The 21600-nt window shown below is 39.3% G+C and overlaps 1 protein-coding gene across 2 annotated transcripts in view; it reads right to left on the minus strand.

Annotated features, from left to right (window-relative positions):
- The window catches only part of IMMP2L (inner mitochondrial membrane peptidase subunit 2), a 70912-nt gene that overhangs the window by 39830 nt on the left and 9482 nt on the right, over positions 1 to 21600 (minus strand). For both annotated transcript variants that reach the window (XM_026713146.2, XM_087933929.1), the window contains exons 2-3: positions 17162 to 17299; positions 9079 to 9182 (exon numbers count right to left, since the gene is read on the minus strand). In XM_026713146.2, the coding sequence (XP_026568931.1) occupies positions 9079 to 9182; positions 17162 to 17296 (239 nt within the window). In that variant the 5' untranslated portion in view covers positions 17297 to 17299. The remainder of the gene's footprint in view (positions 1 to 9078; positions 9183 to 17161; positions 17300 to 21600) is intronic.

The raw sequence follows: 21600 nt of genomic DNA on the forward strand, positions 1-21600 counted from the left end.
TGTTTAATTCTACAAAAAAGTTCTTTTCCAACTTGACTGGTACTGTCTGAAACAGGAACAACAGTTTTGGCAAAATATTCATTTTTACTGTCAAAATACGTCTCAATAACGATAATTGCAGTTTGGCCCAATTATCTAAATCTTTAACTATTTGCATTATTAACTTATCATAGTTATCTTTTTAAATTGATGAACATCTAGCAGTCAGCCAGATCCCTAAGTATTTTACTTTATTTACCACCTGCATACCTAATTTATTTGCTAGTTCTTCCTTCTGCTCCTTTGTACAGTTTTTTTGTTAACACTTTCGTTTTTTCTTTGTTAATTTTTAACCCTTCCACCTTTCCATATTCTTCTATTTCTCTTAGTAATATAAGGCTCGTTTCTAAGGGTTCTTCTAATATAAATGCCATATCATCAGCCTGGAGTTTATATTCCTCTTTTTTAATTTTTAGTCCTCCAATCTCTTGTTTTTGCCTAATTTGTGCTAAGTGAGTCTCTTCTGCCAATATATACAATAGAGGAGCTAGGAGGCAGCCTTGTCTTACTCCCTTATTTATCTTTATGGTATCTGTACTTTCCCCATTTATTAATATTTTTGCTGTTTGCATGTTATAAATTGTCTTAATAAATCCTATAAAATTTTCACCAAATTTCATACCTATCAGTTGTTTAATAAGGAAGTTCCAATTCAGGTTGTCAAAAGCCTTCTGGGTGTCTAAAAATATCAATGCCATTGTCTTGGTTGAGTGTACTTCATAAAATCCTAATATATCCATAATGGTTCTTGTGTTTGTTTTTATTTGCCTATGGGGGAGGAAGCCATTCTGATCGGTGTGGATAATTCTACTTAATACTCTCTTTAATCTTTCCGCCAATATTGTAGCCATTATTTGGTAATTTACATTTAAAAGTGATATTGGTCTATAGTTTTGAATTTTTTGTGGGTCTGATTGTTCTTTATAAATGAGGGTAATATATGCTTCCAACCATGATTTAGGCATGTTAGCATTCTCCAGGACTTCATTGCACAAGTCCACCATTATCTCCTCTATTGTTTCTTGGAATTCCTTATAGAATTCCGAAGGAATTCCATCTGGGCCAGGGGTCTTATTTGCTTTTTGTGTTCCAATTGCCTTCCTAATTTCTTCTATAGATATTTTATTATTCAAATTTTGTTTCTCTTCATCAGTAATTTCAGGCAAGTTCTTTTCATTCAAATATTGATCAATAGATTCTTCTGGTATTTCTTCCTGTTTATACAATTTCATTAAAAACTCCTTAGCAATTTCTTTCTTTTCTTGGGTCTGCGTGCATAATTTCCCTTCCTGAACTTGGAGAGCTACGAGCGTTCTCTTTTCTCGTTCTTTTTTAATTTTATGGGCTAACCACCTCCCTGGCTTATTTGCGTTTTCAAAATAATTTTGTTTTGCTAATTTAATTTTTCGGGCCAGATCTTCCTGTACATTTAAATTTATTTTATGTTTTACCAGATCAATTTCTTTCTTAATGTTTGAATTGTTTGGGCCCTTTTGTCTACTTGCTTCCAAATCTTTCAGTTTCTCCCTCCGTATGTTTTGTTGCTGTCTTTTTTCTTTATTCTTTTTAATACTATAAGCAATAGTTAGACCTCTCACATAGGCTTTGGCCGTATCCCAAAGATTCTGTAGAGAGGTATGTTCTCTTTTGTTTATTTCAAAAAATACGTTCAATTCTTTCTTTATCATTTCAATATATTCTTTATCTCTTAATATGGTATCGTTAAATGTCCATCTTCCAATTTTTCTCTTTCCATTTAATTTGAATGGGATTATGGTCAGCCCATAGATTTGGCAAAATCTCGATCCTTTCAATATTCTCCATTAACCCGGGGTCCATCCATATCTGATCTATTCTGGACCAAGAGTGGTGGGGGTTCAAAAAAACGGTATATTGTTTTTTATTTGGATTTAATTCTCTCCACACATCTTTCAAGTTAAGTTCTCTTATCATATTATTAAAAGACGAAGGGAGTATTCTCCTTTCCTTTTTTCTTTTCTTTTTTTGGAAGTTCTATAATCTTTATTTTTGCCTGGGACTGCATTATATCTCCTACAATGCATATATTAGCATTCTCAAATTCTATTATCTTATGGTGAAGCCATAAGTCTTTTTGGTTTGTATTTGGGGCATATATTGTAACTAATAACATCTTTTTCTGATTTACATTTATTTCTATAAAGAGCATTCTCTCTTCTTGATCTTTGTATATTTGTTTATGTTGCTACCCATCCTTTACATATACTACAATACCACTTTTTTGTTTGTTTGCAAGTGCCAAGTACATTTTACCCAAATTTATATTGTTTAAGAGGTCTGCTTGATTATCTGGAATATGCACTTCTTGGATACAGGTTATGTCAGCATTTTGTTTTTTAAGATTCTCAAATATCTGTTTTTTTTTTTTTTTGATGATAGATTTAAACCATTGATATTGACTGAAAACAATTTCTCTATCAGTATCACTGACTGTGTGAGGCATTTCTCGTTTCATTTCTTGTTCTAGGCTCTCTTTTTCTTAGTCTGTTGCCTTCCCCTTCTTCTCTAAGATTTTGGGGCTCAGAGTGTGAATCAGATTCTTTTTCTCCAGAGAGTTGTTCCTCTTGACTTCTTGTATTTAGGTCGTCTCTACTTTCTTGTTCTTCCTCAGGTCCTAGGTGTCATTCACGAAATTCCTGTGCTTTTTCAATTGTATCAATTTTATATTTTTTGTCCTGCCACGAAACTAAAAGCCCCTCTGGTGGAGTCTGCCAGCGTTGATGGTGACAAGGGGATATGATGTTCTGTGCTGTGCTACGCTATTACCTGAGAGGGGGCAAACATGTGAGGAGTCCCCAGAAGACGATAATGTTGTTGTAACATTGGGGATTCCCTGTTCAGCGATCGGCAGTGCAATGAACTTTGAGGGTAATTCAGCTCGTGATGGAGAGCCTTCCTCTTTCACAAACACAGGGCGGAGAATTGGGGATTAGAGAGGGGTTGGGGATAGACTGAGATTAGAGAGGAGTAGGAAAGATAGGGATAAGCTCACATATGGGGGAATCTTGGATAGAACTGTGGAAGGTAGACAAGGGGGTGAGGAGAACAGGGCAGAATTCAGGAGATAGCTGTGATTAGGTGGGTGTGGTTACACTATAAACAGCGCTGGAAGGCAGACTAACATAGATTGGATATTAGCTGTTCTTGCCAGATGGGATGTTCATTGCTTATGAATTAAACTACTTCAAACTTTGCTGTTTGTTGGTTTGCATCTCCAAATCTGTGAGTGTCTAGAAGACTGGCTGAGAGAAGGTTAGCGCTCCCTGCTTATTTCACTGTTCACTGCTGGAATTAGTCAGGATGGCAGAGGGAACGGACCCAGAGTTCCTGCCAGCGACTGAGGTAGAAGCAGAGGAGAATGTGGAGGAGATTGAGGGGGTGCAGGGAGAGTTTGAGACTGACAAACCTGCGCTTAATGTACTACAACCGGCTGTGAGACCAGAGACATGGAAGTCAGTCAGATTAAGTGAGCCAGCCGACCAGATGGAAGTTGATATGGATCAGTGGATAAGTCACAGCGCAGTGCTCATGGCCCAGGCTCTGCTGAGAACTGGAAGGTGTGGAGATGGACAGTGTTGGAGGACAGTAGTTGGACAATTCCTGGCAGTACTACATTGGACATATTAAGGGCACAATTTGGTGAGGTGTCCTTACAGAAGTCTCCTGTGTTGTATGTGAAGGAAGGCCAGAGTAAACTACGCAGCTATGGGTCACTGAGTAGGCCGTTAAGAAGCTCCAGTCCAGTGGGACCCTTAGGGCTTGACTTGAGTAGGCCCCTTGAATGCCAGGATTTAGAATCTTGATGGTTCTACAATACCGTTGCAGTACCGCCTGGCCAGATGGAATTACCTGGAAGGTGGACATCAGATTCTGAGAACACGCAAGAGTGGAGTCGTGGGGATGAATGCCAGGATCCCAGTAGATTATGGAGTAGTCCCCAGGGAATGTGCCTGGATCAGCATGGGTCCCACCACAAGGTAGGTGGGGTCCTTCTTCCATTACATGCTTTCAATGGGAATGCTGATCGAGTGGCTGTGTTCTTAGGATAGGTTATCTGGACCTGTATGGGAAATGCTATCTGTCCCATTGGGCTATGGTGGTTGCCATAACAAGATTCCCTCGTGGCTCAGGAGCCACTTCCTCCAGTGACAGCTTGGCAGTGACCAAGGCCTTGCTGAGTAATGGCCTGAAAAAAGAAGGATTGAAGACCAATGCAGAGGATGTCTGCTTTGGGCGGGAATCCTCTTCCTCTGAAAGATTTTGGTCAAAAATCTCGCCCTCTTCACGCTCTGAACAAGAGGAGCAACTGTGTTCAGATGGTGAACCCCTTCCCTCCCCATCAACCTCCTCCCATTCTGGTAGAGAAGAATGGACCCTGAGGTCCTGGGGCCTGTGTAAATCAGGGTGATGAGGCAAGGAACTTATACATTGAGAAGGGAGAAGGGCCTGAACCCTTTCCAAAGGTCGAAGAATTTGCTTGAAGCCTTCAGCCAATCCCTGCCTAATGGCCAATGAGACAACATCTTGGATATCCCCTGGTCTATGCTCAAAGGTAGAGGCAGAAGGCTGAAGGCCCGCTGCTGTGGGAGTAGCTTCAGGCCTAGATTGAGAAGAGGTTCGAGGCCCGGATGGAGGGGGAGGAGCATAGGGTCCAGAAGCCTGTTGGAAATAGGGCTCAGATCTGCTGAGATCCTGAGGATCAGATTGTACTGCAAAAGCCTCAGGAGACGAGGATGGGGGATGGAAAGGCTCATAAATAACTTCTCCTCCCCTGGGGGGGCTTGGCTGGGGCCCATGGGTATCTTCTGAAACATGCTGTAGTTGCACTCACTTCTGTTGAATAGTTGTGTTGAACTGCCTTTCCAGGGCCGCTTGTCTGTGCTTCTCTGCCCTCAACTCAGCCTGAGTTGACTTCTTAGGGGCTAGAGCCTTAGCTCTAATTTTAGCAGCCACCTCCCTCTGGACTGAATGGGTACGTTGCCTACGTCTTTTTCTCTTATTGGGCTTAAGAGACTGTTCCACTGGGGGGAAAAGCTCTACCTGAGCCTTATCTTGGTCCATTTGTAGAATAAAGGCTCTTGCGATGGAAAGAAACTGTTTGGAAATTTTTTGTATTAAGCCCCTTAGGGTATAAATTGGCCCCCAGGCTTTCAAAATGGCCACTCAACTCGTGGTGGAAGGCTTCAATCCAAGATGGCCACTGACTAGGGAAACAGGTTCCGAGACTGAAGAATCGCTCCTTAGGCTATAAAGAGCCCCGAGCGAAGTCAGCAAAGGAAAGGGCAGCCTCTGGCCACACAATCAGCTGGCTGACGCTGTTATCGGTTTGCCAATCGCTTTTTACAACCGCTCAAACCGCGGGCATGGGGGAGGAGAGAGAGCCCTGCTCTCCTGGAAGAGCAGCTGCCCAGATCCCTGGGAGCTGCTTGAAGTGAGGAAAAAAGGTACTGAAGATTGCTGGTGATTGCTATCTAACAGAACGCTTTCAGAGACACAGCTACTGACTGAAAGGAACTGAGTCAAAAGCTGGGGTCTCTCCCGGTGGCTGGCTTTTGTATCGTAGTACAGACTCAGCTAAATGATGTCATAGGAAGGAGTCAACCCCATCCTGGGCTCTCAATGCAGCATGGAGAAGAATATTTTGATTCTATAGAGACAACTATTGAGCATCCAATGATCATGAAAGAAGAAATTCTATCACTCATCTTGTCTTTAGGAACCTACTTGTTGAGTAACTGTAAGTTTAAACTGCATACAGAAATCCATGAAGAATTACCTAAAAACTATCAGTTTTTATTATATTGTCCTCACATCAAACATACATTATTTATTATACACAGGACTTCACTATCATCTCCCTTAAGTAATCTAGCTGCGTCTAGCTGCAATTGGGAGTAATAAGTTTTAATAAAACAGGACTCATATTTTTTTTTGCACTTATGATGGATACTTTTCCAGTTTCTTAATTCTTGTAAATAGTCATTCAGCTTCTCCTGAATTAATGCATTATTTTATATTCCTCACAAGAGAAGTTTCAGTTCTGTATTTCTAACATTATAAATATTAATGCAGATATTGAGACTTTAATAAAGGCAATGAGGTCTTTTCAAAGAGAAAGATACAGAATAAAAATATAAAACATTGCAGGAAGAACAGAAGATTAAAATCAGTTCTACTTCTATTCATTCACCCTTATTGTTACTCAGTTCATAAATGTATAATAATTACATCTAGTCAAATCAGATTACATTGCGATGTTAATAAAACTCAGATTTTTGCTATAAATGTATCTCTATATACACAGCCAGTACTTTCCAATCTTCTAATACAGTATAATAAAACAAGATTGTGTTTGTTTCAGATGTTTTTCTATGTTCTGCAATTTATTTAAACATTTATGAAGTTCACTTTTCATTTTGCAGAAGGCTACCTTCAAGGGTGGGATTCTACCTGGTCGGACAGGTTCTATAGAACCGGTTGTTACAATTCTGCGCAGTTCGGAGAACCGGCAAATTGCGCCAGTGGCTGGCCCCGCCCCATCCAGTCACTCCTTACCTGACATGCGTGCCATCCAACTTGCCTGCATTGTGCCTTCGCCTAATTTTGAGTAAGTTGCTATTTTTCCTCCCCCCCACACAAACGATCAGCTGTGCCGGGAGATTTAGATTAACTATAAAGCAGGAAACCGTTGGATTTCTTGCTTGCTAGCTAATCTAAATTGCCGTTGAACTGCTTTGCCTTCGCCCAGGAGGCTTTCCTGAGAGGCCCTGTGGTATTCAGAGGGCTTGAGGGGGGAGATAAATGGCCTGAGAGCAGAGCTGAACCTTCCTTAGAACTGAAGCTTTTATTTTTCAGTGCAGAATCAGGCAGCAAATTGCAGAAAGGTAGATCTCTGAGTGAATCTGTGATTCTGTGAGCAACTCAGTCTGCCTGCCTGTTTTGCCTGATTTTGGGTAAAAGTTGCTCTTTTTTAATAAAAAAATTCAATATTTACATACAGGGTGTGTTGTGAGTTAATTTTGTGAGTTTACTTGCTAGCAAATTTTGAGTTTACTTGCAAACAAATTTTATATTACAGACTCAGGCAGCAGATTGCAGAAAGATAGATCTCTGAGTGAATCTGTGATTCTTTGAGCAACTCAATCTGCCTGCCTGCTTTGCTTGATTTTGGGTAAAAGTTGCTCTTTTTTAATAAAAAATTCAATATTTATATAAATATTTACAATATTTACATACAAACTACACCCAGGCAGTCACGTGACCACCAAGCCACACCCACAAATTAGACCACGCCCACAGAACCAGTTGTTAAGAAATTTGAATCCCATTCCTTGGCTACCTTAATACTGAAAACTACAGTTAGAATGAAATCTGAAAGACCAGGAGATACAAGAGAATCAGCACTTTGAGCTAATTATTCCACTTGTTCCATTGGTCATCAGTATGTTTTCATCTATTTTAAAATCCTTTATTATCACCTGGATTACTGAGCCTTCAATTATAGATGTTTGGACTTCAACTCTTAAGAATTTCCAAACTAGAATTTGCCCAGTTCTTAATATCTTAATATTGTTAAGTTGAGAAACACTTATCAATGGGTTAATACCATTATTCTTTCAAGTGTTTGTTTCAGTATTTGCCTTTCCATTCAAATCCCCAAAACCTGGTAGCATACAGCACTTTGTTTAAAAATGCATTCAGAATGGGACATGTTCCTTTTCCTGTTAGCACCTATGTTATAAATATTGCTCCCTAGAATTTAAGTTGCTATTATTCATGAGTCTTCTAGGCAAATGGTAAATAGTTATTTTTGTGTTAAACATTTAATTACTTTTTAATCCACGTTATTACTGGAATCGTTTTAATAAGTTTGCTGATAAAATGCTTAACTTTATTTTAAAGTTCTCAGAATTGGTCTTCTGATTAAGAGAGAGGGAAATTGGAGGGGTGGGGGGAAACAGATATAAATCATCCTTGATAATAAAGTTTTTGTAATTTTTACTGTATTTTAAATAAATTTTAATAATAATGTCAGCGTTCTAGAAAAACCCAGCTCCAACCAAAAACTCTGAGACAGGCATTTTCGCAAAAGTTCCTTTTATTAGAGTAGGTATACTGGCACACCTGGAAAAAAACCCAAATCTGAGAGTTCTGGGTTTTCCCTCAATAATTCAAAAAGACAAACCAAACCCCTGCACCCATCAGTCCATCACATGGCCCAATCACATTCTGTCCCAACCTGAGACATCTCTTCAACTACGTCTCTTTCAGGTGCCGAACAACATGACCTTGACCGACAAGAAAATGCTTATGATGTCTAAGTGTAAGAAAAGTAAGAAAAGTCCCTACCTCAAATTTTGCCCCCAATGTCCAGTTACCTTGGCTGAAGAAAAACTATCCCAATAACAGTCTTTAAGTGGAGGAAATTCAGTCCAAAAACAAAGTACATATAAACTGTAAATAAATCCACACAAACCACACTGTAGCAATTAACTGGACAGGGCAGGATAAGGAATTGCCGACTTCAAAGGCCAAAAAAACACACACAGTTGGGAAGATGCCAGGAACCCAGAAAAGCCTCGATAATAAAAGATAAGTCACAATTGGCTTCCCACAGGTTGCTGTTCCCAGCTGCAGCTAATGAAGGGAATCAGGGCCCTTTCCTCCCCCATAAGCCATGCAACTCACATTGCTCTCTTCTCCATTCCTCCCTATGTGCGCCTAGGATGAAGAGTGGGTGGGCCTGGGTCTTCCTCCGAATTCCCTCTCCCTTGTTCTACCTCTCCCCTGCTCTGCCCAGCTGGACTTTGCCCTTCCCCAGTTTCTTTCACAGCCACCGGAGCCACAGTCCCACTCCCTGTCAGCTGCTCGGCCTCCCCCTCAGAATCAGATTCCAACAGGGGCATGACATCTAGAAAGCAATGGTAATCACCATACAACTGTCATTCATCAATAAAGAAGAAAACAAAGACATGCTGACATTTGCTTAAAGCTACTTACACAAGTGAAACTATGTCTCCATGTTGTACTTCGTAATTCCGAACACTCCAATGATTTAAAAGCACTATATCAGATACTTGCTGTTCCATTGGATTCAGTGAAGGCTGGTGGGATTAAAAAGGGACAAGTATTAGCATTTGAAAACAGAACCACCAAATCAACTTGCATAATAGCTTTCTTCTACCTTTGTCCCCTGATAAGCCTAGAATTCTCATCAATACACATTGGTTGGGGGAAAAAGTGGTCAAGAGATTTGCAAAGAATCAAGATGGGGAAAGCTGTACACAGAGTCATTAAAAGCACCGAAGTGCATTGCACGGCACATGCTATCTACTTGTAATCCATGCCACTTTGGCTAAGCGGTGCATGTAAACAAAGGCTGAAATATGAAGAAATAAGCTTCCGTCAAGTCAATGGATGTGAGGAAGTCCCTCTGCCGAATGCTCTCTAGAATGGAAGAGAGTGCATCTTAAAACACCTGTACACAACATATTGAGTCGTTTCAGGTCAAGAATTGTCCTCCACCCAACCCCCTGAGGTCTTGGGGATTACAAAAATCCTGGAGTAGAACCCCGTCCCCTGTTGGTGTAGGGGAACCTCTTGAATGGCCCTGAGGTCCAGCAAATGCTGGACGGCCGACTCCATCACACCCCTTCCCCTGCGTCCCTAGATACTGGGCAGGAGATAAAGGACCTTGGAGGAGTGGAATAGAATTCCAGAGAAAGACCCGATTTAACTGTGGACAAAACCCAGGCATCAGAAGTAATACCCTCCCATTACCATGCTAATCAGTCACCAGTGGAAATAGACTGCGCATTAGCGCTGGCGACAGTACAGGCAACTTCCTCCTCCTCGAAAGGGCCGTGTAGCAGAAAACTGCTGCCTGTCCTTGCCTGAACAATCTGGAGGGGTTTCCTGGGGTTGGTAGGAGGACTTGGATGGCCGTTTGAAACTGGAACTGGTTTCCCCTCTGAACTGAGGGCATTTGAAGTATGGGAGAGCCCGATGCTCAGCCCTCTTAAGAAGCAAAGGAAGGATTTTTTGCTTATCCTTCGTTTCCACCAAGAAAGGCTCGAGGGTCTCGCCAAAGAGCTTATCCCCTTGGACAGGGGCAGACACCAACTTCCACTTCCTCCTGCAACCTCTTGCCAGTTGCACAGCCAACACAAGCGCCTGGCCACCACCGAGGAAGCAATGGCTTTTGTGGAGAACCTAGCCCCATGCAGGGTGGCATCAGCTGTGATTTTCATGGCTGCCATGATCTTATTGATGTCCTGGTGGGCTCGGACATTTGATGAAGGAATTCAATCCCGCAACTGCTTCAGCCACTTGAGCGATGTCCTGATGAAGAACGACGCTGCAGTAGATGCCTTGACTGCCCAGGCAGCTGCCAGGTGGGATCTCTGAAGCAATTGTTCCACACTCTTCTCCTCGGACTTGAGGACATCCTCTGGATCCAATAGGGCAGATGATGATGAGGCCAAAGCTGCCACAGGAGCATCCACTGTGGGAACTTGGAGTGTTTTTGTGAGCTCAGGCCCCACTTTGGAAAACCTGCAATTGGAAGCCAGAGGACTCGGCCCTAAGGCAGGAAGTTCCAGCTGTTTCCGAATTACCTTCAGGAACAGTAGAGAAGACAGGACCACTTCTTTCCTCACTCTGGCTCATCAAAGAGAACATCAGACTCCTCGGAAGGAAGAGAGGCAGCAACCTCATCATCTGCGCCCTTCAGGTTGGCCGTGTTCCTCGCCTTGTACAACAAGGGACTGAACAAGGTATGTTTGAAGCAATCTGTGAATACTGGAATTTCATAGGAGGTGCCTTCATCCGCTGATATGTCAGATTCCAGCTTGTCAGGATCTCCCAACAAGAATGGAGCCACTGAGTGAGCAGGAGCGTAGTCCTCAGCCAACACAGAAACTGGATCCTGGATAAAGGAACCTCTTTCTGACAAGAGAGCTTCTCGAACCCAGGACCGTCTCTGATAAATCAGAAGCTGCAGAAGAATGTCGGGTCGCTGTCTGCAAGCCTTCTGAGATGCCCTTCCTGATGGCCTTGTCGATCAGAATTTGTAATTTGACAGGGACATCCGATTCAGAAGGTTCAGCTGGTCTGGCCCAGCAGCAGTAGAAGGAAAGGAGGATTCCACCCCCTGCCTACTTCGCCCACACTCTTGCCAAGGTACAGCTTCTCCTTGAAGTTCATCAAGCTGACTGCCTCCTTCAGGGGTAATTGGAGAAGTGCCTCTCCTGGACACATCAGGGGACCAAGTCTGGATACTGAGCCTAGAAGAAGGTCCCGGCTCCTCCAAATCCACTTCACTGATGAGAGATGCTGGAGAAGTAGCTCTTGTAGTCATTAAGTGAGTAGAGGCCTGATGCACCTTGGCTATCTATTTCTCTATATGGCCTGATGGCACCTAGAAGTATCCTTCTCCTCCACTTTTGAGGCCTTCACAGGCTGCTTTCCTTTGGTAGAAGCAGCAGGAGCCACCTTTTGAGGCTTGACAGCTTTAGAAGCTCTGGTTTCCCTTGGGGCTTCAGCCATCTTGGAACAGCAAGGCCTATTCTGGACTGAAAGTCCTGTGCAAGAAGGAGAGCACACAAAGGGATTTATAAAGGGACTTCAGGGTAAATCATCTCCACTCCAACCACCACTCTCTTCTACCCTATGCAACTTCAGCAGGATGTTTTAACACATCCTCCTGGGACTCATACACACCTGGGCCTAATAGGGCAATAACTATAAACCAGGCCCGGCTGGAAGCCCAAGAGCCCTGGTCTACCTCGGGATAAGGAAACCAATTCTCCACCGGGAAATTTAGGAAAATTGAGCACCTACCCTTCAATGTCCTCCTCAGCAACAGCCAAGACTGGTGGTGACAAAGGCACAGGAGTGATGGGAAGAAGAAAGGCCTCTTCAAAATGGCTGCCTGAGGTCTTTAAAATGGCAACCGTCCACAAGGTCTTCAACAAAATGGCCACGAGGTTTCTTTTTCACCAGGGAGTTTTCTGTTAACTCCCTGGAGCTCTCTTGCTCTGCAGGAGACAGAAGAGCTTGCAAAAGGCAGCTGCTGGATCACGCAGCTGCCTGCTTCAACGGAGGGAGATCAGCCCCGAGGCTCTGTAACTAGCATGGCTGATGCCCACGCACACCTGAATGGCTGAAAAGGGCCCCCAGGCTGCACGGACAATAGCCAGCTGAGAAGTGGAGCCGTCTGATTTAAAGGGGAAGGCTTTTTTTCTGTAGTGAGAAAGAATTTCCCTTGCAAAGGCTACCTTTGGAAATAAAGTATCCAAAGGCAGGAGAGGCAATTGTTGCGTCCTTCTTCAGGCAAGGACTGAGTAGAACTGGGGAGGAGTAACCCAGAGTGGGCGGACCTAGGCTAATAAGCCTTTTTACACAGACTCAGTTCTTAGCAGCTGAAGGGGAAAAATACCCATTCTGACCTGTTGCAGCCATACAAGGGAAAATTGGGTATCATCTTACTTGATATGTATGCTTTTTGTTATGGTTTTAAATCTGCTTGAGCTAATAATACAAATTAAAATCCCTTTATTTACTGCTTATTGTTTCTGGATCCAAAAGAACCAATTACCTGGGCATCTGACTACTTCCCTGACACTTGGCAAAATACTTGATCTCCTGTTTATTAGAGGAAAAACAGTTATTGTTCTTTTCTTACTGTACTTTGATTGTTGAAACTGCTGACAATTTAGAACACAACGAATACCACTCTGATTTATTTGGGAACTAATAACTCAGTTTACTAGCACTCCAAAACAGGCCGGTAAACCAGCACTGCAAATCAGATATACTAATATTCAATTCTGGCAAATAAATGCCTGGTTTGTTAACAAAACTATGTTCTTCAGAAACTGTCCTGTTGCATTACACATAGCTTTGCTCAGAATATGAAAACAAATGCAAAAATAAGAAGAGTGAACCATATTACTTGTTTGTTTTTTAAAGATGAAACTTTTAATTTTGCGCACAGTGTGAACCAGGATAATGAGTACACAAAACCAGCTGGAGTTTTTGGTCTATTACAAATACAATTCTGGTAGATTATACAGTGAACACTTCAAATAAAACGATACTATCACTGATGCAAGTGTGTTAGCAGTGAGCGTAAGACACCAAGCTGACTAAACTTCACTTTCTATTACATTCCATTTAATTATATTCAACAAAGAGAATTTTGTCACATTTTCCTTGCTAAAGTAAAAAAAAAAAAGAAAATAGTATCTTCAGTTTGATATTAATATTCCTCTCAAATTATTCATTATTGTAACATTTTAAAATAATTTATAATTCAACCACTGTAAATGCTACTCTCTACAACTGTTCCAAAAATAATGACTGTTGCCTTACATATCACAAATATCACCTGCATTACTACCTTAAAATGATATCAGTACACTTATGCTACAAAAAGTCATCTTAGGACTGTCAATGCGCTTACCAACTGTCTGTATTTAACTGGAATACCTAAAAGCATTTGAACATAAGATAGGCCACATTTTGTCTCAAATGGTGCAGAATAGCTAGAGGTGTTATCATATACAATCCTGCCAGTCACATACAGGTAGTCCTAAGCTTATGACCAGTCACTTAACAACCATTTGAAGTTATGACAAACCTCCCAAAGGGACTTTTTAACCAGATTCAAAATTCCAATGGCCTCCACAGTCACATTTGGGGCATTTCAGACCATCTGCACTTACCTATGGTCACGTTATACAATGTTTTTCTCAGAAAACATTTACTTCTAGTAAGCCCAACAAAAGGTTCGTTTATAAACCGATTTCTGGTTAGACTTCCTTGGTGACAGACTGAAATCCGTGTGACAGCTGGATGCCTTACACTGCGATTGTCCGCGGTTTTGGTTTGTGCTTTCCATCAGAGTGCCCTGACCTACTTGATCTGGGGCCAAAGCCACCCTGTAGAGGTGGCGAAGAAGTGGAAGACTGCCAGCTGGGTCAAGGGGAGGCACATCTCCCCTCCTTGGCTTGGCATTTACTCGTCTCCGAAGACGGCAGTAGCGGTGGTCAAAATGCCCACCCTGAAGAGGAAGATCTGATCGGAGAAGACTGTGCAGGAACGGGGAAGAAGAGAACAGCTTGAGTGACCCGTCTAAGCAGAACTAACATCTAAATACAAGGTGCCCTGGAACTAAAATAACTAAGAACTTTTAAGAAAGATTCTTAAAGCAGCAGCAGAGAAGAAGGGAAAAAAAGATCTGACAGCTGTAACTGGCTTTGAACGTTGAAAGAGAAGCTTGAAGAAAATATTTGTAGAAAACAATCTCGACACTAAATAGGCAAACTTAAACCTGAACTTGAAAGTGTCAAAGGGAAAATAAGGAATTTTTGAAACTTAAAAGCCATTAAAGAAAAAAAAGCGGAGGGGAAAAAAAGGATGGATCTTGGACATAGCAGAGAGTGCCACCTGGTGGTAAAAGGAATTGTGAATTTTCAAAGGATCCTTAAAAATCCTTGCTACAATAAAATAGAGCCCACGGAAAGTGAATGTGGTGCATTGAACTTTGGAATAAAGAAAGAAGCAAGAAGAAACTGTTCTGGGATTATTTGGTGATTTTTGAAAATTTGGAGATTGGATTGTCAGAAAATCTAATTGAAATTAACTGTGGGAAGTAATTTTTAGACTTTGGTTGCTTTAAAGTATTGCTTAGAAGTGTTTAAAGATGGCAGAACTTTTTCTGGAACTGAAAATGGAACTAAAAAATATGAAACAAAAGCTGCAAGAGAGAGGGGAATGGTTGGCTTTGCTCTACAATTTCTAGAAATGGCAGTTTTAGAATATGAAGAACAACAAGGAGTTCCAGAGGGAGAAGAAGAGCTGAATAAAGAAGAGACCATCTTTAACAAACAAATCGGGCAACGAGTGTTGAAAAGAGGGGGGGAAAGGAAATTAAAAATCGGAGATTAGAGGAGGTAATTAGAAAAGAGAACAGTTCGAAAAATAAACAAAATATAAGGAAGAAGCAGAAGGGAGGATTACAGAAGGAAGTGTTAAAGAGGGAAGGGGACAAAAACTGGTGTGAGAAAAAGAGGGGGAAAATAAAGAGGAAAAGAAGTTACAAGAAACATAATCAGGAAATAAAAAATCATGGGAAACAAACAAGAATAAAAAGAAATAGTTTGTTTAAAAGACACAGAGACAATGGTTCAAAACAAAAATTAAGAGAGAGGATTCTGCAAGGTGACAAGGGATAGTATAAATATATTAGAAATAATAAACTATGTAGAAAATAGGAAAATATATGTTATTAAAGTGGAAGATGAAACTGGTAGTGTTAATCAATTGAATGTTTGCTAACAGTTAAATCAAATATAGATATAAATGAATAAAGGTGAAAGAAGGGAAAATAAGAGAAATACAGTATATTAGTTAATATATGGAATCTAATTGAAATGAATTATGAGGATTATTATAAGAATATTATAAGGTGAAAAGAGAGGTATGAAAATATGTATATTAATTATATTTAATGAAATAATATATAATGGAATGAATTATGAGAATGATCGTAATGAGATCAATATCCATTTCTAGGATAAATTTGAATAGATTAATTATTTTCTTTACTCTTTTAAAAAAAAAATAAAGTGTACTGGAGATAACTTAAGGGGAAAGTACCATGCGGAATCTGACTGAAAAGGGATATATGTTATAATATAGTTATTAGGAGCGGAATGTTATAACTGTTTAAGGGGACAATTTAAAAACTGAATATTTAATGGGATTTGAAAGGGAACTAATTAGAAGATATCAATACACTATAATTGGCAACCATAAGGGAAACCTTGTTTTGTAATGTTTGAAATGTGGAGGAATTTTTTGGGAAATGATGAAATAAGAATATGTAATGAAATTGTAAACAGGACAGATAAAAGTATAAGTATAATTATTATGAAGATATGAAAATTTTGAAAAGGAAATGAAATAGACTTAGAAATGAGTGAGAAAGCTATAAAATAAGCCTGAGGGAAGTATTTGAGAAAAAAATCAATAGAGAATATATAGTGATAAGATATGAAATTGAATATGAAAGATGAATATGTAACTGAGATTATATCTGTATGGAGATGTAAAAACCTGGAACCATGCTGTTTGCTTAAAAAAAAAAAGATGTTCTATTTTTCTTTTGTTTTGTGAAAACCCAAATAAAAGTTTATTTTTAAAAAAACAAGTTTGCTTATAAACCATAGCATTCACTTAACAACCATGGCATTTGTTTTACAATCATGTTTTTTTTTATTTTAGGACTACTGTGTTTGCTTAATAATCACTGCAAAAAATATATAAAATTGGATATGGTCACATGATGACATCCTTAATAGCTGTCATAACATACAACAAAAATTGCAGGTTCAATTACAATCATAAATCAATAACAACCTGTATCTTAAATATGCAATATCCAATGAATTGACCTGTACCTAGAAATGTATCAGAGCATCCCTTACAAAAACAAATAACTGACCAGATCAGCATTCTTAAGAAGACAAACAGAACTTGAGAATTTCAATGAACCTAAGTTTCTCTCCTTAAGTTTCTTCAGATTAATCTTCAGATTAAAGTCACCATAATGCCTTAATGTATGAGTGCAATTGAACAGTATGGAGACCTAGTGCTGAAGATGCTTGCTTCCCATTTGGAAGAGTTCAATAGGAGATTTCTTCACTGAGCTGCTCCGAGCATCCAGAGGGTGGGAGGTGCTTAGTCTCTGCTCGGATAGGCTAGGCTTAATTGTTAAGACCCTCTTACTCCTCCCTGACTCCTCCCTAGTGTCCCCCAGTTTTAGCTCAGCCTTTGGTTCGATAGACAGCTTTCCTTGGCCTGAGCAGGAACAACTTTAAGGTTTGGATAGTTTTCAAAAACACCGTTTTGCTAGAATCCCTACATTACTCTCAGTGGCAAGATCCAACTGCAATTAGACATAGGAAGCAGTCAGAATGATCAGGGCCTTTGCTATACAGTTTATCTTTCTAGTACCAACAATTACATTTTTACTTTGGCTTTTAAATTGGATTGAGGCCATTATACCTAAAGTTACCTGCATTGATGTCCCTTCTACTCTTGCTATACAAGCCACTCTGTCGAGGAAAGTGACAGTCACAGGAACAGCAACAAAAAAACCTTTCAAAAAGCCTTTAATATACTTTCTCCCGAAGCCTTGCATCTGTGTCATAATCTGAAAGACAAAATATAAATATGATATAGACTTCAGAACTGACAAATAACTTTAAGAAATGTTGAATGCAAAAATATAATAAAGTGATACCAAATATGTAGGCTGAGTTCCAACTCATTAGTTCTTTAGTAGCTATTCATGTCTTTTTATATTATCAGAAAGTTTACTAGACATTGGAGTAAAGCACATAATGGGCCAGGAAGAAAGGAGAGGAATGCTTTCAATTCATTATTTTTGTCTCTGCCAGTTGACTGCTTCATAAAAAGTTTCCTTTTGAGAAAAAGGAAAAGATAAAAATTGCCTCTCTTTCCTTAAACCAAAATTTTATCTTCATCTCTTATGCAGTTGAAAGGACCCTATTTGTTTTATGTTACTCCACACAATCTCATGTAGTAGATGAAAAATAATTTAGAAAATGATTAAATAAAAAGATTATCTTAATCAGATTTCTAAAATAATCATTTGAAATGAACACCAAAGATATACGAAGAATGTTGATTATCTAGTGGTGTCATGAGTGCTGATGTTTCAAGACGGCAACTAGGAAAGGTTGTTATGGGACAATATTGAGACAATAGATCTATTAGTGATTAGTCCAGTGGTGTATTCTACCGGTTCAGTCGAACCAGTATTTCTTTCTTTCTTTTTCCTCCTGATGATGGAAAAATCAGCGGCGTCAGGATCTGACAATCAGCGGTGTCAGGATCCCCCTCACTGTCTTACTGCTTCACCCAGAAGGCTTCCCTGAGGCCCAAGAGGCAAAAAAAGACAGAGTGCGGAGGGGCCGCGTAGCATACACACTCCTCACGGTCCATTTTTTTTTACCTCCTGGGCCTCAGGGAAGCCTCCTGGGAGCAAAAAAGAAGCCAGGCACACCCAGTCAAATGCCCACGCCTACCTAGCCACGCCCACAGAACCAGTAGTAAAAATATTTGCATCCTATCCCTGGATTAGTCCATCCTGATATATAGATGTCAGGGGGGAAGGGAGGGGGAACACCAACCCCACCCCCCCACCCCTGAGTTGCTGCAGATACTGTGCAGACCAATGCTGTTGGTCTACACAGTTTCCTTTCGAGGCCAAACCTGAGAAGCCAGGCCAGGCCACAAAAATCTAAATGTCACATAGTACTATTTTGCAAAGTCAAACATATTATCAAAAGTTTTCTCCTTAGTTCCATGTTGGTTCTCTCCATCATTAGTTTCCATCCATTGCTTCTTGTTCTACCTTCAGGTACTTTGCAGAATAGGTCGACCCCATCTTCCTTGTGGCAGCCACTCAAATATTGCTATTTTCCTTCTTTTCATTAAATTGGTTCTCCTGGTTGGGGGTCAATATTTGGAGGGGGAAAGGGGGGGAGTTTCTCAAATTATTTTTAATAGTAATTTTATTAAATTTTAAAATAGAAATATAAAAAGTAACAAGAAGAATCAAGAGAGATTTTAATTTACACCTCCCCACACCAAGATGATTACTGAACGGTAGGAAGTTTTCCCTTTCCTGTCAACAATCTGCTGATTTTGCTGCCAGAGCTGATTCTCTGGCAATGCTCCTCTCTGAATTTGAATGGGAGCACTTAGGAATAATCGAGACAACTTTTAGATAGCCATGGATCCATCTGGGGAATCTTGAAGATTCTTTGGGAGTGGTTGGAAAGTCACAGCATCTATCTTCCTTTCAGAATTTCATTTTCTTTTAATACATGCTTTCTTTCCTAACCAAATAAATTTAAGCACCATTCTATTCAAGTCTTCAAAGAATTATCGGTCCAGTTTTATGGGAATTGTCTGAAACAAGTATAAGAATTTTGATAGTATGTTCATTTTTATTGTGGCAATTCTGCCAATCAATGATATTTGCTCAGAATTTCATTTTCTAAACATACCTGGGCTTTAACTTTTAACTTTTTGAATTTATGCTTTACTTTTCTTTTTGTCTTTAAAAGGTGACCATCTGTTTAGCCCCCTTGCTGGATTTTATGGTGACCAGCTGTTTAGCCCCTTGCTGGATTTTATGTTTTTTCCCCCTTTTGATTTATGTTGTTGTTTTGAATAACTTTTGATTTTCTATATGGAAAGATGGATGTTCTTAGACAGTGAAATTCTTTTATTTGATTAGATTTTTACCTCAGGGTCTTTGTATTTTGTTAACATGAAAAATATTTGGAGCTTCTTTTTTATTTTATTTTTTAACTTTGGATTGACATATCCATAAAATATTCTCCCTATCCCTTTAATTTATTTTTTCACTTTGCTTCAACATTCTTTGTTTCCTGACTATCTTATACAGAGTAACAATGGATCAGATTACAACAAACAGGGCTGGCCAAAACGATTGCTTGATAACATGCAATTTCCAGCTGAAAGCTTCTTCAAATAGTTTGATGAAATGATAATGGCTATGCAAAATATTCACAAAAGGAATGTGATCTGAAACCAATTAATTCATTGAAAAGAACCTGGGACTATATATACGTAGAATGAAACGAGCTGATAGCATACACCTCTTTGAAATTCAAGCCTGCATTTTTCACAATAACAGGAAGCCTGAAGGAGATGGGGGAAATGGATTTATCACACTTAATCGGGAATTAATGTTTTCTGAACTTTGTTGGGAAGACAGACTGACTTTGGATATTATACTTACTATATTTAATCAAACAACAATTGATAAGAAATGGCATTAAGAAACAAACATAAATATATTTGATTCAGGACAATTACTGTTACCCTTTGGGATGGTTTGGATAAATAAATGTCATAGAAATTTTTCTATGGGTTGTTCACAATCGTAGTTTGTTAACAGAGGGTTTTAAAACACTAATCTTGTTTTTCTTCCTATTATTTTGTCATTAATATTGTATATGGATGACAAGTTAGTATCTTGCTTGTTTTGTGTTTTTTTTGGGGGGGGGGAATTGGGTTTTTTTCCCTTTACTTTTTTGGAATTTTATATTTTAATCTTGAATAAAATAAAATTTGAATTCAAAAGAAATACATTTTTAATTGGCCAGATTGGTGTCTGGCTCTTTTTTTATGACCATGCCAGCCCTTGGATCAATTACATCAAGAAACCAAAACATGCAAACACAACTGGGTTCAAGCTGAGATTACACTCAGACAAAAACATCTTGCATCCACCAGTCCTTCTCAATATCATTTGGAAGCAGCATGGTTCAAAATGTTCTGTTCACTCTTAATTTAGCAGAGTGGAAACTGGTTTCTATTATTCTTCCTTACATTGAATAAGGAAAAATCACATCAGTAAGCCAACTGAAAATAAGTTTCCATTAATACAAAAACAATCTTCTATTCACATAAACCTAGCAATTTGACTCTCCTGAGGGAAGAACACTCAGATAGCTAATATGTTCCTTAACATATTAAAATGTTAAATTTAAGAATATTCTCAAACTTTAATTGAGCATTAAAGCATTGAGCCAAACTGAATCATAACCACCTTTTGTTAATAACACCAATTAAATCTTAAAATGAAATGGAGAATATATTGCCACTAAAATATTTGCACAAAGAAGTGAAATACTGCCAAGTTAAAATATTTTTTAAATCATGCATGCTTCTGTGGGTTTTTTTATTATTATTAAAATTATTGAAATCACGTATCAATCTTGTTAAAAGAAGAAAAATAAATTATGTAACTTTGAAAACTAGTATTTAAGATAAATTTCAAAAAGTTCTCCACAATAAGTGTAAATTACTAAAGCCAGATATTCAGTATTTAGAAGAATTATTCTAGAGCCTGGTGCAGAAGAGAGAGAGAGAGAGAGAGAAAGAAAGAAAGAGAGAGATGGAAGGAGACGGAGAGGAGGAGAGAGAGAAGCGCTGGATATATGAAAACCTATATTATATCCTTACAATGCTTATTTATTATCATGACAGGAGGGAGGGAAGGAGGGAGAAAAGGAGGGGGAAGGGTGTTTGTTCAAAATAAAATTTTGGGAACATTTAAATATAACAGCGCAACCCTTGTCTGATTTCAGGTATATCATATGGCTGTCCTAGCAAAGACCAATTGCATTAGCAAATAACAACTCAAAATCCAAGGAAGATCACACTGTGTAGTTTAGAGATTATAGCAGATGGAACAGAGCATTATTTGGACTGAAGTCTTAGTGTACAAAGGTTCTGTAACTATAATAAATCTCTAGTGAGTATTACAACATATGAGGCAGAAATGCTTTTTAAATTGCAACACTACATTTAAATGCTTTTTTTTATTTCCTATACTCGCTTCCACATTAAAAGAAACTGTTTTATCGAGTTGTCTGTAAAACTCATCAA

This window comes from Pseudonaja textilis, chromosome 5 (genome assembly GCF_049901715.1).
Source record: "Pseudonaja textilis isolate UNSWEBS1 chromosome 5, rPseTex1.2, whole genome shotgun sequence".
Classification (NCBI taxonomy): domain Eukaryota; kingdom Metazoa; phylum Chordata; class Lepidosauria; order Squamata; family Elapidae; genus Pseudonaja; species Pseudonaja textilis.